General features: G+C 38.9%; 1 protein-coding gene across 1 annotated transcript in view; it reads right to left on the reverse strand.

The window, feature by feature from the left end:
• The window catches only part of LOC129522233 (adhesion G protein-coupled receptor E4-like), a 36,646-nt gene extending 27,034 nt beyond the window's left edge, over positions 1-9,612 (reverse strand). The window contains exons 1-6 of the mRNA XM_055344360.1: positions 9,564-9,612; positions 8,938-9,005; positions 7,611-7,712; positions 5,681-5,855; positions 2,380-2,493; positions 172-365 (exon numbers count right to left, since the gene is read on the reverse strand). Coding sequence (XP_055200335.1) covers positions 172-365; positions 2,380-2,493; positions 5,681-5,855; positions 7,611-7,712; positions 8,938-9,005; positions 9,564-9,612 — 702 coding nt within the window. The remainder of the gene's footprint in view (positions 1-171; positions 366-2,379; positions 2,494-5,680; positions 5,856-7,610; positions 7,713-8,937; positions 9,006-9,563) is intronic.
• Positions 9,613-16,263: the final 6,651 nt, after the last annotated feature.

Consider the following 16,263-nt stretch of genomic DNA (forward strand, 5'->3'; position numbering starts at 1 on the left):
AGTTTCTCACTCTGAGTTCATTTTAGATTTTCTAACACCATGTCCCCCAGATGAGTGAGAATCTATCTCATTTTTATAAACTTCCAACCTGTAAATTCATCAGCATGGAAACATTCCCAGTTAGTTACAAAATCCCTGCAGATGTAATGGAGTCATCTGTTTCTCACGCACCTTTTCATGCTGAAATGTGAAATTAATGGACATGGAGAGCGAGGTGTTCTTTCTGGATCCCATTGTACCACTCACTACCTTGGAGTTCAGGTAGAAATTATGCAACTTTTCCTTCGTCATTAGGTTTTCCTCAGACACAAAGCTCTCATTGATGATGGAACCAATGGAAGCATAAGATATAAATGCGACAGCACCTGGATAAAGAAGAACCCCCCCCCCAAAAAAAAAACAAAAACAAAAAAAAAAAAAGAAGAAACCACACCTAGGTTCAGTGATGCTCATTTGAAGGCAACATCAAAGATTTAACAAATTGTCTATGGTAGCTTTAATTTTTAGATAGGATGTCAGACCACCGAAAAAAATAATTTCAATTACCATCTCTTGAGCCTTTACTATGGGACAATGTGGTGAGCCATTCACATTAAGTAATACTCTTTTAATTTTAAATGTATTTTAAAATTTAAATAATAATTTCATCCTTGCTATCACTTTATTTTTTATTTATTTTTTATTTTTTTTAGAGTCAGATGCTACCACTCTTGATAGGGAAAATTTTCTTTGGTATTTTACAGTTAAGGACAAGATTAAAGATAATAAGTAACTTTCAGTTCGAGCTTGGAAGGTGAAGTCATTATTTTATTCCTCAAAAATTGCAAAGCAGGTCAATGAATCTGATGGAAGGCTAAAGGGATAGAGGAAGGAAGGCAAGAAGGCAGGCAGGTTAGAGATGGGTGAATGTGTGGGTACAGGAAAGGAAGAATGGATGGATTTAGGGAAGAATGGATAAAAGGACGGAGGGAAGGAAGGATGGAATAGTGGATGGATAGATGGAAGGGTTGATGGATAGATGGATGTGTGAATGGATGGATGGAAGAACGGAAAGAAAGAAGGCTGGGTGATATGTGGACAGTGGGTGAATGACTCAGTGGATGGAGGGAAGGAAGGAAAATGAAAGATGGGAAAGAAGGATGATAGGAGAAAAATGAAGGAAAAATAGAAAGGAGAGAGGAAGGGAAGAGATGAAGAAGAGAGCAAGGAAGTGAAGGAGGGAGAAAAAGATGGGTAGGAGGTAATTTTGCAGGAGGGAAAAGACATATGGAAAGTAGTAAAAGAAAAATCTTAAAAATGATTAATAATAGACTGTACACAGTTTTAAAAATGAGTTAGACAAAAATGAAATCATAGATGTCATATACTTGAAACTAATATAATATTTTATGTGTATTATGTCTCAAGTAAAATTTTAAAAATATTAAAACTTACATTTATTTATTTTTTTTATAAATTAATTTAAAAAGAAATGAATAAAAATAAACAGAAGTATTCAGAAGTTAAAAAGACAGTGAATAGTCTTTCCTGCTTTGTCGAATATTAGTTGACCATAAAGTTGAAGGTCCACTTCTGGATTCTCTATTCTGTTCCATTGATCTATGTGTCTGTTTTTGTGCCAGTACCACACTGTCTTGATGACCACAGCTTTGTAGTACAACCTGAAATCTGGCATTGTGATACCCCCAGCTATGCTTTCTTTTTTAAAATCCCCTGGCTATTCGGGGTCTTTTCTGATTCCACACAAATTTTAAGATGATTTGTTCCAACTCTCTGAAGAAAGTCCATGGTATTTTGATAGGGACTGCATTAAATGTGTAAATTGCCTAGGGTAGCATTGACATTTTCACAATATTAATTCTTCCAATCCATGAGCATGGAATATTTTTCCATCTCTTTGTGTTTTCCTCAATTACTTTCAGAAGTGTTCTATAGTTTTTAGGGTATAGATCCTTTACCTCTTTGGTTAGGTTTATTCCTAGGTATCTTCTCTAGGAAATGGGGAACCATTCACTGTTCATGTGCAGGGGAAAGACATCCATTTAAGGAAACCAGCCTAGAGCACCCTAGAGGATGGAGGTGACTTAAGCAAGGAGCACACATGGGAAGCCATTAAGAAATCTCAACTCCAGTCCCACTTCAACACATCCAATGTAAACACAATTGTGTATAGGAAATTGGATTCTTTTCTTCTTTTTTTTTTCTGGCTGTAAGAGCCCAGTGTAAATTTCCCAGACCTAGGCTTTAGAAATGTCATCCACAGAACTTCCTCATGTATGATAAAGGGCCTCTGGGAACTGTTTTATAGGAGCAACATGGAATTCCATTGGGAATATTCTTGGGCTGATGTCTAAGTTCTAGGACCTCAACATACTATACCTCCCAAGCTTTCCTTCTGAACGGTGGTGCAGAGAATGTCCATGGTCTGCTTTCCTGCCTTCAGCGTGAATGGCTTTATCAGACTGCATTTCTTAACCCTTCGTGTTTCAATGTCTAAAAAACAGAGAATGATTGGTTAACAGCAACATTTCCTTATCCACCTGCTACAATATGATAATCACCTGCACTGGACACCAAAAAGAAAAGCCCATACACTCTAGGGACTGCTTACTCTTGATTAGTGGGGGAAAGAAATGGCCAAATTCTGTGGGCATTTAATCAAATTCATAAAGTGAACTAGGAATTAACTGGGTACATTTACCCTTTTCTTTGTCTTTATTGTGATAAATACACATAACATGAAATTCACCATTTTAACCACAGTTAAGCATACAGTTCAGTGGTATTAAGCACAGTTCCATCCTCACCATCCCTCTCCATAACTATCTTATCTTCCTAAACTGAAACTCTGTTCCCATTAAACCCCCTCATGCACACCTACCTCCCACTATCTACTTCCTGTCTCCATGGATGGGACTCCTTTAGGGATCTCCTATGAGTGGGATATGGAATGTTTGTTCTTTGTGTCTGCTTATTTCCCTGAGCACAATGTTCTCAAGGGTCCTCTGTGCTATAGCGAGTGTCAGAATATCCTTCCTTTAAGGCTGAATAGTATTGCATTGTCTGGATACATTACATTTTACTTATCTAGTCATCTGTGAATGTTTACTTGAATTGCTTCCACCTGTTGGCTGCTATGAACAATGCTGCTGTGAACATGGATGTATGAATATCTCTTTGAGTTCCTGCCTTCAACTCTTTGGAGTACAGACCCAGAAGAGGAATTGCTGAGTCATGAAATAATTCTATGTTTAGGTTTTTTTGTATATTCTTTTTGAGGAACAAATTCCACATAGTTGCACCATTTTACATTCCCAGCAGCAGTGCATAAGGGCTCCCATTTCTCCACATCCTCACCAATGCTTGTTATTTTTGGTAATAGCCCTCCAAGTGGATGTCAAGTGTTGCCCTTTGCTTTTCAACCCAGCACTGATTTACAGGCTAGGAGGGAAGGCAAAGCAGAAAGAACCATTTCCAAATCAACAAGGGAGGCAACACATTGAAAGTGATGTTGACAAGAACTGTGATGTTTGGGATTCACCTTGGAGCCTCCACCTTACTATGTATGATGTGCTATGAGTGCCCTTGGGTCAGTGGCTTAATCTTTCCTAGCTTCAATTTCCTCATCTACAAGATTGGGATCATAACATTGATAGCCTTAAGGAGCTACCAAATATTAAAGGAAATCACTAGTGTGCATTCTTTGGCCATGTATGATGAGCCAAGCCATAGTTGTGATTGAGACAGACAGGGTCCCTTAGCTTTGTGGATTGTGGATAATATGCACTCTGGTTTAGCTACCTTGGGTATTTATTTTTTACTTTCTTTTTAAAATTGTTTTATGTTCCATCACATTTTTTGTATATTCTTTTACTGGAGTTCAATTTCCCAACATATAGTATAATACCCAGTGCTCATCCTGTCAAGTGTCCCCCTCAATGCCCGTCACCCAGTCACCCCATCCCCTGCCCACCTCTCCTTCTACTACACCTTGTTCGTATCCCAGAGTTAGGTATTTTTTAGTGAGAAAAGGGAAATTTAATGCCTCCCTTATGTACGTGTTGATTAATGTCAGGTCAAGCCCTGATAGAGGATAGAATCTCCACAACCAGGTGCAGGTAACAGAAGCTCCTCTATGCTCTCTGGTGTCTGAACCTGGAACCAGCAGGGACCACAAAGGACTTAAAATATATACCTGTGTAGAATGGAAATACTAGCATCTGCAGACTTCTGTATCAAAAATAAATCGTCCTGTCATTAACATCAAGAATTAAAATCACATTCTTGGCAACATAGTATCTTTAAAATAGGAAAATCATATTTTACACACACACACACACACACACACAAAGATCATATGAATGGAATATTTCTGAATTCATTTTTTTGAATTTATTTTTTTAAAAAGAGGAAGTTAGGATATCTTTATTTGTATATATGTGCGGGTTATATGTATATAACTAGTATGTATAACATGTATTATATATGTATACTATATACACACATATAGGAGTATATATAACTTATGTGTTTTATAAAATGTACATGTATATAAAAATATATGGGGATTATATGTATATATGTATATATGATATATATTACATATGTATGCTATGTACACACATATAAAAAGTAGATATAACTTATAATATGTATTCCATATAATGCACATGTATATATTATATATAATTTCTATACATAAAATTTGTAGATCTGGAAACAGAGACTCAATGAGATAAGGATACTAACCCAAGGCCAACTTATGCCAAGAGACAAATTGTTCTTTGAAACTCAGGTCCGAAAAAAAAAAAAAAAAAGAAAAAAAAAAAAAAAGAAACTCAGGTCCGTTGACAAGGCCTGGCTCTTAACCAGTACAGAATACTTCTCACCCAGAGTCCATTAGAATCACTTGGGGATATTTAAAATCACTGATGTGCAGGCCTCATCCCCAAGTGGCCCTTCTATAAGTATTTTTTAAATGTCCTATTCATTCCCTTGTTCAAGCCTTCAGGTGAGACTTCAGCCCCAGTCAATCTTTTCATTCAGTCTTGGGAGATGCTTTGAAGCAGAGGCCTCAGCTAAGCCACGTCCTGACTCCTGGACCCATGGAAACTATGAATTACAGATGTGCTGCTTGTGATCTCTTGCTTTGCAACAATCGTTAAGTAGTACTCTAAGCTAGAATACCTTTCTCTGAATCTCCAGGATTATAGATGGTGTGTACTTTCTTCTGGTGAGCTGTAATTCCTGGAATATTCATATGAAATAGATATCTCAAATCCAAAATTAAAACCACATACTATTCATTTTCTTTCTCTTTGTAGTACCTAATGAAATTGTCTACCTCCAAACTGTTGACAGTAGGTCAATGTAGAGGAAAATAAATTCATGAAATCTAAAATTGTACCAGGTAGTGCACATTGATTGTTTGTGTACTGGTTGAAAGAAGAATATGTACTCAGACCTAGTGTAAAGTCTAATTCCTGGCTCTTCCACCATTGAGGAGGCCAGAAATTCATTCACTTTTCTGGGCATCACCATCCTTATTATAAAATAGAGGTAATCACACCTACACTCCAGCATTGCTAGGAGGATTGTGTGAGATGATACACAAACACCCTAGAACCGAGACTGACAACATGGAAGAGGAGCTGTGCTTACCAGAGTTGTGATTCCTTACCCATAAAAGGCCCTTCCACACTCTGTCTTTCTTCTGTATTTCTGACTGCAGCTGCAAGGACAGCCTTCTCCATATTCTGCAGGTATAATGTCACTAGCACTGCTTTCTCTTTGGGCTTTCCAGTGGTTAATTGGGAAGTGAGGTTTGTGAAATTAAGGTAGGAATCCCCAATTTCCTGTTAGAAATAAGGCTTGTTAGATGAACAGGAGGCTTTGAGAGGTCAAAGTCTTTTAATCAAACAAATCAAACAAGCTTGTGTTTTGGCCAAATAAATCTACCAGTAGCCCCAGGCCCAGGATCTGGACTATAAAAGCAAAAGCATGTTAGTTTAATATTTATTCCAAATTATATGGTTTCACTCACATGGGGAATATAAAAAATAGTGAAAGGTATTATAGGGGAAAGGAGGGAAAATGAGTGGGAAAAATTGGGGAGGGTGACAAAACATGAAAGACTCCGAACTCTACAAAATGAACAAGGGGTAGTGGAAGGGGAGGTCAGCAGGGAATGGGGTGATTGGGTGATGGGCACTGAAGGGGCACCTGACAGGATGAGCACTGGGTGTTATACTATATGTTGGAAAATCAAACTTCAAAAAAATATGTATATATAAACTTATTCCATAATAAAACTGTTTTACTTCTCTTAGACTTTTGTGGTGTATTTTTCTGGGTTGGGAGTTGGGAGAAGATTTTGATTTTCCTTGCCTTTCCCCAATATTTTGCCATGTAATAACTGAAAATTCAGTTTGACATGAAGCATATAAGAGGAGTATTTCCTCTCATTGACAGAGGTTTGAGGGCGCTCAAAGCCTTACTGGGAACATTTCATACCCCAGTATGCACAGACTCTAAAGGACCTCTGTGAAATGGGATTCCCTTGAGTTGGCAAACCCTAATTGAGCCCAATTCTGAGAATCTTCACACACTTCATATCCTAAGACGGAAAGTCTCAGTACACTCAGTTCCTCAGCATGTCTTTCAATACTTTTGCTTATCATAGTAGTTTTTGGTTTTGATTTGCTTAAGAATCCATCTATATTGGTCAAAGATTAAAAAGTTGTGGTTATGTAGGATGAATAAGTCTTGACACATTATGTACAACATGATGACTCTAGTTAAGAACACTATATAATATACTTTACATTTGCCAAGAAATTTCAGGTGCTCTTACCACACACACACACACACACACACGTGCGCGCGCACACACACACACAGGTAAATGTGATGAAATGGGTATGTTAATTAGCTATCTGTAGTTATCATTTCATTATGTAGGTCAAAATATCATGATGCACTCCCTGGATATATAAAATTGTTAGTAAAAGAGATTTTTTAAAATTCAGAGATGAGTGTTTTAGAGCAGTTTTGGGGCAGTGAAACTATTCTTTTTGATACTATAATGGTGGATACATGTTATTATACTTTTGGCAAAATGCACAGAATAGACAACATCAAGAGTGATGTCTGGGATGCCTGGGATGCCTGGGTGCTCAGCGGTTGAGTATGAGACTTCGGCTCAGGGCATGATCCCGGGGTCCAGGATCGAGTCCCACATTTGGCTTCTTGCAGGAGCCTGCTTCTCCCTCTGCCTATGTCTCTGCCTCTCTCTCTCTATGTCTCTTATGAATAAATAAATAAAATCTGTAAAAAAAAAAAGACTGATGCCTTAATGTCACTCTGGCCTTTGGGTGACATTGACATGACATTGCAGGTTCACAAAAGTACCATCTGGTGCAAGATAGCCAGGGAGGCTGTGCCTGTGCGGGGGTGGGGGTCGGGAGACAGGGATATATGGGAAGTCTGTATTTCTGGTCAAATTTGCTATGAACCTAAAAGTGCTCTAAAAAACAGAGTCTACTTAAAAGAGGGGTGGTGGTGGAGAAAGCATCCACCAGCACCTAGAGCCAAGGGAAAGGCACTCTGACCTTCAGGGATAGAGCAGTGTTTCCCTTTCCACAGCCATGGGACAGCTTTGAGAAACTGGTGCAGATCTGTCTGCTGTTGTCCTGAGAACCACTCAAATTTAACTAAGAAAGAAGAAGAAAAGGAGTATTTGTTATTTTTCCTTTTAATCAGCTTGGGATGGCTGTCTGATAGTTTTTATAGATAAGTCCCAAACACATAGTTTAAAACTGGCCAGCAAAACACAGCTTTGGCACCAACTCACTGTGTGACCTTGGCAAAGTCACTGAAATCACTCTGGGCCTCAGGATCCCTCATTAAACAAAAAGGAGTTCAAAACATATGGTCTTTATGTTTTCCTTAGGCAGCCAAGTCTTTGAATAATTATATTGGAGGACCAACTATGTACACTGACCAATCCAGTCTTTTTTCTTGAACAATTTCATGGAGCTATAATTAACCCACAGGACTCAACCATTTAGAATGCATAATTCAATGGCTTTTAGTGTATTCACAAATTTGTACAACCATCACCACAATCAGTTTTAGAGCAATTTCCACCCTCCCCTAAAATCTGCAATCCTGGGCAGTTACCCTCAATCCCTCCATCCTATCCCCCAATCCCTGGCAATCACTAGTTCACATTCTGTGTCTCTGGATTTGCCTATCTGGACAGTTCATGTAAATGGAATCACACTCTCTGTGACCTTATGTGTCTGGCTTCTTTCACTGAGCATCATGTTTTCAAGGTCCATCCATGTTGTAGCATGTGTCAATGCTTCAATCCTTTTTTATGGCTCAGCAACAACCACATTTCTTTTGTCCACTTATGAGTTACTAAGCAAGTCAGTCATTTCCACTTTCTGACCCTTGTGAATACTGCTACTGTGAACACTGGTACAAGCTTTTGTGTTGACCTGTATTCTCAGTTTTCTGGGAGTATATACCTAGCAGTGGAATGCTGCATAATATGGTAATTCTATGTTTAACTGAGATACTGCCAGAGTGTTCACCAAAGAAGCTCCATGGCTTTTCTTTCCCTTCCACATGAATGAGTTTGCTGCTTACTTCACATCCTCACACCTTGATGACAGCCTTGCTAGAGACCCTGCATCAAACACATCCAGCAAAGGACTCCCTGGATTCCTAACCCATAGTAATTTGGAGATAATAAATATTGTTTAAGCCACTATGTTTTGGGGTCACTTGTTACACAAGAATATATATCAAATATACTTGCACACTGTGGTGAGCTATCCCACCCTATGTCACTCACTGTATTCTGAGGATGGTCTGCTTCTGTACACCTTGTGCAAGCAGAATGCAAACCCATGAATTGGTAAACCTTACCTGCTTCTGACAGTCTTGGAAAGTTGGCTCACTATTATTCAAGTTAGAACAAGTCTCTTGTTTGATATCTAGAAAATAAAAGAATATAGATTCAGCAGAGGAAAGAAGGCACCATGTCTACTTTAATTAGGACAGGTTTGTCTCCATAGTCTTGGCAGGATCCAGAAAGGGTGGAAAATACTTATTATAAAGAAATAATAATCAAACTGAAAATAGTATACATTAAAAAATAAGGAAGATATATGTATAAATTTCTGAGAGAAAAATTATTGTAAATCAAGAATTCAACTTCTATCTCATTCTTGATTCCCAAATTGAAAGAGCTGGACTTTTTTTTTTCTAAGGTCACAACAAATGGAGTCAGGTCTAAGAAGCCCATTGTCCAAAACAGGAACCACCAGCCACCTGACGCTATGGCTATTCTGAACTGAAAAGTACTGTAAGCATAATGCCTTCTGGAGACCAAAGACAATGCGAACAAAAGCATACAAATGGTCTCATTAATGATTTTTATATAAATTACAGTTTGAATGATAATACTTTGCATATGTTGAGTTTAGTAGGTTATTAAAATTAATTTCCTGTTTTTACTTTTTGAATGAAGCTACTAGAAAATTTAAAATTACTTGTGTAGCTCACATAAGTGGCTTCTGTCAGATTTCTCTTAGAAAACATTCCGCTAGAAAATATGTGGAGATATACTTAAATTCAAACCCAGCAAAACAAACCATTTTCCTTTTCAAATAAATATGACTATTTCCTACTGTATATATTAGGGAATTTGGAGACACAGCAAATATTCTTATTACTTAAGCTAAGTTTGCAAACTATGGGTTTGGGCTGGCCCACTGACTGTTTTCTTTTTTTTTTTTTTTGTAAATAAAGTTTTATTGGCACACAGCCACATCTATTCATGTATATGGCTGCTTTGACATTAGAAAGATGGGGTTGAATAGTTGCAACAGAGACCACATGGCCTGAAAAGTGTGAAATATTTACTAGATGACCCTTTATAGTAAAATTTTGCTGACTTTCAACTTAAAGGAGATATCCATGTTATGGGGTGAGGGTAAATGGTGTAAATATGTGAAGTATTCTGCATGACTTTGGATGCAGAAGAGGACTTATTTTTTAAACTAGGTATATCATTAATTTTGAGATTGACTCCTTTAAACAAACATATTTTCTAGTTCCCTCATCTGCAAAAGGTATGATGATTACTTCTATTTTACAGGTTATACACTCAAGACTGAGAATCGAAGCATTTTCCCTAAAATTGCACAGCTACTTAATTAGAGTTGAGATGGAACACAAGTCAATTTCACCTGGACCTCGAATTCTTAGCCATCTCTCACATAATGAGGCTACAGAGAAAAGGAACAAGACCTTCAGGCAGGATACTGAAGTTCTTTCCCTGTGAGAAGCCTATGGCTAGCTTCACTTCCAAGATTTGCATATTCTTGCAGTAATGCCACTTTTATTACAGGCCCAGCATCACCTTTGTGTGTGACTTTCTTGTCTGTGAGTGCTTCTTTTCCTGTGGTTGAGACATATTCAGGGTAAGAACAGTAGTATTTTTCATTCTCATAGACACAGGAAGCAAAATGAGGGCAGGGGTTGCTTGTACATGGATCTGTAGAGAGAAAGAGAAGGCAGCTCTGTGGGTTCTCTGTTATTGTATTCAATATTTAATCAATCTAATTCCATTTGAAGTCTTGTGTCTTAAAATGTCAGCAAAAGACTTTACTCCTAACTCTGGGAAACGAACAAGGGGTAGTGGAAGGGGAGGTGGGTGGGGGGATGGGGTGACTGGGTAATGGGCACTGAGGGGGGCACTGGACGGGATGAGCACTGGGTGTTATACTATATGTTGGCAAATTGAACTCCAATAAAATATATACAAAAAATAAAAAAAGTAAGAGTCTTTCTTCTAGTACTGTCACTAGATGCACTTTTAAGTTTTGGAGTCAGTTAATAAGCTGGTTAAATCAGTGGAATTCTGTTATTGATATTCGACAAACAACTTACCTCCTCTGCCATCTGCTACCTACAATTTGATACAAAGAAATATACAACATTACATATGTCCTTTTCCTGCCCCACATGCCTAAGCAGACCTAAAAATGGGGAAATCTCAGAGAAACTCAATTGACCCACTGCTCTAATGTAACTGCCTCAACTGGACAAAAATGTCAATATCATAAAAGAAAAAGAAAGGTTGAAAATAACTGTTCTAGACTAAAGGGGATTAAAGAAACATAATAACTATATATAATGCCTAAGTGATTATTGAATAAATCCTAAATTTGAAAAAAAGCATTACTGGAGCCATAGAAAAATTTGTCTATGTACTTAAATAATATAATTGTATCAGAGACAAATTTCCTAAAATGACATGTAAGAATACGTCGTTCTTACTAGATCAATGCTAAGGGATTTAGGGGCATGATACCTGCAATTTATTTTCCAATGGATTCAGAAAAAAATATAGATATGTATATGAATCATTTTTAAAACGACTATATAATATCAAGTGACATATAACTAAGTGGAAGATATATCTATTGTATACAGATATGTGAACCTTAAAACTAAAAGAACCAATTATTTTATTGGCAAAAATGGGTTTATTTGGGATGGAAGAGAATTGCAACCATATCTAAAGCAAACACCAGAGGAAAGTTCGAGGTCCAATGACATGAAGGAGGAAGGAGATAGCTCTTTTATACAGCAAAGAGGAAGTTGGGCAGGGATGTTCTACACAAAAAGTCCATTGGAGTTGACTGGGAATTTGAAGTATAGTGGCTTCCAATTGTCTGAGCTGTGACCATCTTTCTTTGGTTGAGCTGTGGCTATTTCTCACTGACTGGCCTGTGGCTGTCTCTCACTGACTGTGACAATCTCTCATTGGCTAGTCAGTTGGGGTGGGAGGAGGGAAACAGGGCTGAAGAGAATTTCTTCCTCCTGCTGATGGAGTGAAGTAGTATTGGTTTGCAAGGTCCATCTCTTCTTGTTGGATTTACAATTAACCACAAGTGGTAGGACAGGAGAGCTCCCCTACAGACCCCATATTAGTGAGGTTTCCATTTATTAATTTTCACTGAGAGCTACCTATAATTATTTTTACTAATAGATATTTGTGGGTATAGATAGGTAGCTAGGAAACCTGAAGGAAATGTGGCAGTATGTTAGCAATTGATGAATCCAGGTGAAAATATAAGGTGATCATTTTTACTATTGTTGCAATGTTTCTATAGATTTAAAATATCCAAAATAAAAAGTTGACTAAAGAAAACCATCGTGCTATGTTTTATTAGGAGACATTATCCTGTCCAAAATCCACATTCTTCCTGTTTTGGCTCCTACCTAGTCACTAGATGCACTTTAGTGTTTGCAGCTCAAACTAAAGTGATGACATTGTAGTCTTTTTTTTTTTAATTTTTATTTATTTATGATAGTCACACACACACAGAGAGAGAGAGAGAGAGAGAGAGAGAGGCAGAGACACAGGCAGAGGGAGAAGCAGGCTCCATGCACCGGGAGCCCGACGTGGGATTCGATCCTGGGTCTCCAGGATCGCGCCCTGGGCCAAAGACCGGCGCTAAACCACTGCGCCACCCAGGGATCCCGATGACATTGTAGTCTTAAAACATTATAATTGCTTGTCCCTTCCCACTAACCTTTACACTGTGGGGGAATGAAGTAACCTTACTGCTGTACCACTTACTTAACTGGGACCTCAGTTGATTTCTGAAATCTCTCCAAGCCTCCTTGTCCTCCTTTAAACTGAGAGTGGAACAATGTGACCACAGATTGGGCTAAGTAAGGGCTCTCTGACTAATAGGTCAGTTGCATTGATTTTGTTAACTGCTCTGTGATTATTTTAGAACATGTCCTTGTTCTTAGAATGCATATTGAGGTATTAAGGAGTGCAGGAGTATGATGTATGCAGCTTCTTCTCGAGTCATTTAGAAAAAAAGATTATGTGTTTGTGTGTTATATATATATATATGTATATATATACATGTCATGTATGAAATTACTATACTATATATATCATACACGGAGTATACAAATGTATGTTCCATGTGTATGTATTATATACACAACTGAACGGATATCTATATGTGTCTATATATAATGTTTATTATATATAATACTTATATGATAAACATTTCATGAATCAGGGGAGGGAGGGAAGATCTGAAAATATTCTTCCAATTTTTCTATTAATTTGAAACTATATAAAATGAAAAGTTTCCATCAAAGAAGGAAGAAGGGCTGGGATCCCTGGGTGGTGCAGCAGTTTGGCGCCTGCCCTTGGCCCAGGGCGCGATCCTGGAAACCCGGGATCGGATCCCACGTCAGGCTTCCGGTGCATGGAGCCTGCTTCTCCCTCTGTCTGTGTCTCTGCCTCTCTCTCTGTGACTATCATAAATAAATAAAAAATTAAAAAAAAAGAAGGAAGAAGGGTAGGGAGAGAGAGAAGCAGGGAAGAAATGGATCAACATTAGATTTTTTTTTTTATTGTGTGTCTGGACCAAAAGAAGCAAGACCTCATATGGGTAGTTGAGTGTGGTTCACCTAGAAAGGACGGGAGAAATCTCCAACCCTTATAGGGCACTTGCTTTGTGCCAGGACTATTTCAGCCCTTTCCATATCATACTACTGACTTTAGAACAACTCCATGAGATGGGTACTGTGATTATCTCCATTATATAGATTAGGAAATGAAGCGCAAAGAGATTGGCTTGTCTACTGTCACACAGCTAGTAAGTGATCAGGCCAGGATTCACACCCAGGCAGTCTGGCTCCAGAAACTATGATCTGAAGGGATGATCATTTCTACCTCCAGGCATCTTGAGAAGCAGTTGATTTTGTCACAAGAAATAAGAGGCACTTTGGAATCTTTAATATTCATCATTGTAAGGTGAAAGGAAAGGTTGTGGAGATGGAGGCAAGCTTGGCTGCCAATCTCTGGCATCTGGAACACTCTGCATTTGCAGGTGGCAGCAGCAAATGAAGACGTGATAGTTTTCAATCCCTCCAGTCTGGAAAGAGTATGCCCAGCCCAACTAGTGAGTGGTAAGATCTTTTTAACTGGGGCTGCTAAAAAGAATCAAGTGTATGTATTGGGTTTGCATTCTGTTTCGATTGGACAGCACTGACCCACTTGAAAAGAATGGGGGCCCTGCTTAAAGGATATTTAAGGAGGAAGACTACTGACTTGGGGGACCATGGGAAAGACAGGAAGAGATTAAGGATGCTTCTGGAGTCTACTGGAAACAAAGGAAAGATACCAGGAAAAAAGTGGGGTTGTATTGAAGGGCATGGTGGATCTTTTGAAAATGTCAGGCAAAACAGAAGCCTGCTTTCTCATTCCACCTTTGTATGAAACTGGGCATAGTCGTCCATCTGAACACAGTGCAAAAGTTGGAGAATAATAATAGAATAATAATAGTTGGAGAATAATAGTTGAATAACTGCACAAAATTGTCAGTATTTGGCCACTCTGGACCTACAAAAATGGCAATCAGTGTAGCTCGTCCTAATTCACTAAGAGTTGTAGAGCTCTTAGAAATGATGCCAGGCTTTGCAATTGTCTGTTGAGGCCATGGGGGCAAGTCCACATCCTGATGGACTGTACCCTATTGCATCCAGTATCCATATATACTGGACAGTGACTTAAAAAGAGGCTTGCTCTTGGTTTCAAGTGCCAACATACCTCTGCCCGATGAACTGTGTTTTGTCACAAAGATGATCAAGCAGGAAAGCCCTGAGAAAAATAAAAGGAAGGTATTGACATTTCAGGAATCTTCCTTGAGTCCTTCAGGGAGCTTCTGTACATGACTGGGCCACCTGTCTGTTTCTCCCAAAGACAGATTTTGATTTACAACATAGAACTTAGTGTCTTGACTACAAAGATGGCAGCATGTTAAATAGGAGTAAATTATCCTTAACACAGACAGCTCTCATACCAGGAGTAATAGTTTGACCATTTAAAGAGATTCAGTTCCCTGATCCTGACAACATTCAGAATCATTTCATTAAGTTTCTAACCAATTTTATAAAACTAACAAATGCTAGAAACTTACTCAAATGAACTATTCTTCCAAAGCTGCTAAGCACTTACATCAGGTTTATGCTGGTGTGGCTGGAGGCCGATTTGAAAAGAAGAACACAAAAGAAATGTGTACTCATACATGCTGGATAGAAAGTATGAAGGGACATAGACCTGGATGTGAAGAGTGCTCGTTTCTAGGTAGTTTTTAATTTGCTCATCTGCATTTTCTAACTTTTCCTAGAGTAAACATGGATTACTTGCCTAGTGACTTAGGAAGTATTATTGTGTCTTTGCGGAGAATACAAAATGATACTGGGGAACAGAAGCCATGAAAGTGTTCAAGAATACCAGCATTTGAGAAAAATATCAGAAGCATCACCACCATCACCAGCCCCATCAATACAGGAATCCAGCCTTTTTTGGTGACACTCATGATTTTTAATCACGGTGACCCTTGATTATTTTGAAGACAAAGAGTTTGGTTGCCCTAGTAGTTAAAACCCCATCTTCTTGTATGAGTCATCCTGGTTGTTCTGATGAAACCATTAGGACCCAGACGGTGTTCCTCTTTTCCAAGTCAGTCCAACTGCTGATGAAGTCATTGAAAAGATTTGACTGCCCCCATCCCTGGCTGGTGCCTCTCACAGGAGGAGGACCGTGGGTCTGAGGGCCCAGGAGGCTGAGGACGTGTCCCTGGCCCCTGTTCAGCATCCAGGGTCCTGAAGAGACCCGTTCCGCTCCTCCCCAAGGATCTCAAGGTCACTGGGACCTGGTTGCAGCCACTGAGCTGTAGCATTGTGAGGGGGTAGTGGTAGGGGCTCTCAGGGACTTGTGCTTTCAGGTGACCCCCACCCTCCTGCCTGGCCTCTCCCTTGTATTTAATTAAACCCTTTTTTAAACCTGAAAAAAAAAAAGACTTCACTGCCAATTGACCATGAACTGGACCCAGGCACTCAGGCTACTCATCCCAGTCGTTGTAAAGAGGGTTCCATTGCCTTTCCTACTCCCGAGTCTGCTTCAAGGACATTGCCTGGAGATAGTGATGTGGTGTATGCATGACTGAACCCAGTTAAGGCCCACCTCTCTATATATAAACTTACAAGATTTAGCACATGGTGTAGGGATCCATTTATATTGCTGTTGCTCAAGACAAACCTTGTATGCAAGTCCCCTTTGCTTATTAAAACTGCCACCCCCCCAATCTAGAGTGACCTATCTCTTCCAATATCTCCCTGCCCTGGAATAATGGGGTCCGTTTCAGA

This window comes from Nyctereutes procyonoides, unplaced genomic scaffold (assembly GCF_905146905.1).
Source record: "Nyctereutes procyonoides isolate TBG_1078 unplaced genomic scaffold, NYPRO_anot_genome, whole genome shotgun sequence".
In the NCBI taxonomy this organism is placed as follows: domain Eukaryota; kingdom Metazoa; phylum Chordata; class Mammalia; order Carnivora; family Canidae; genus Nyctereutes; species Nyctereutes procyonoides.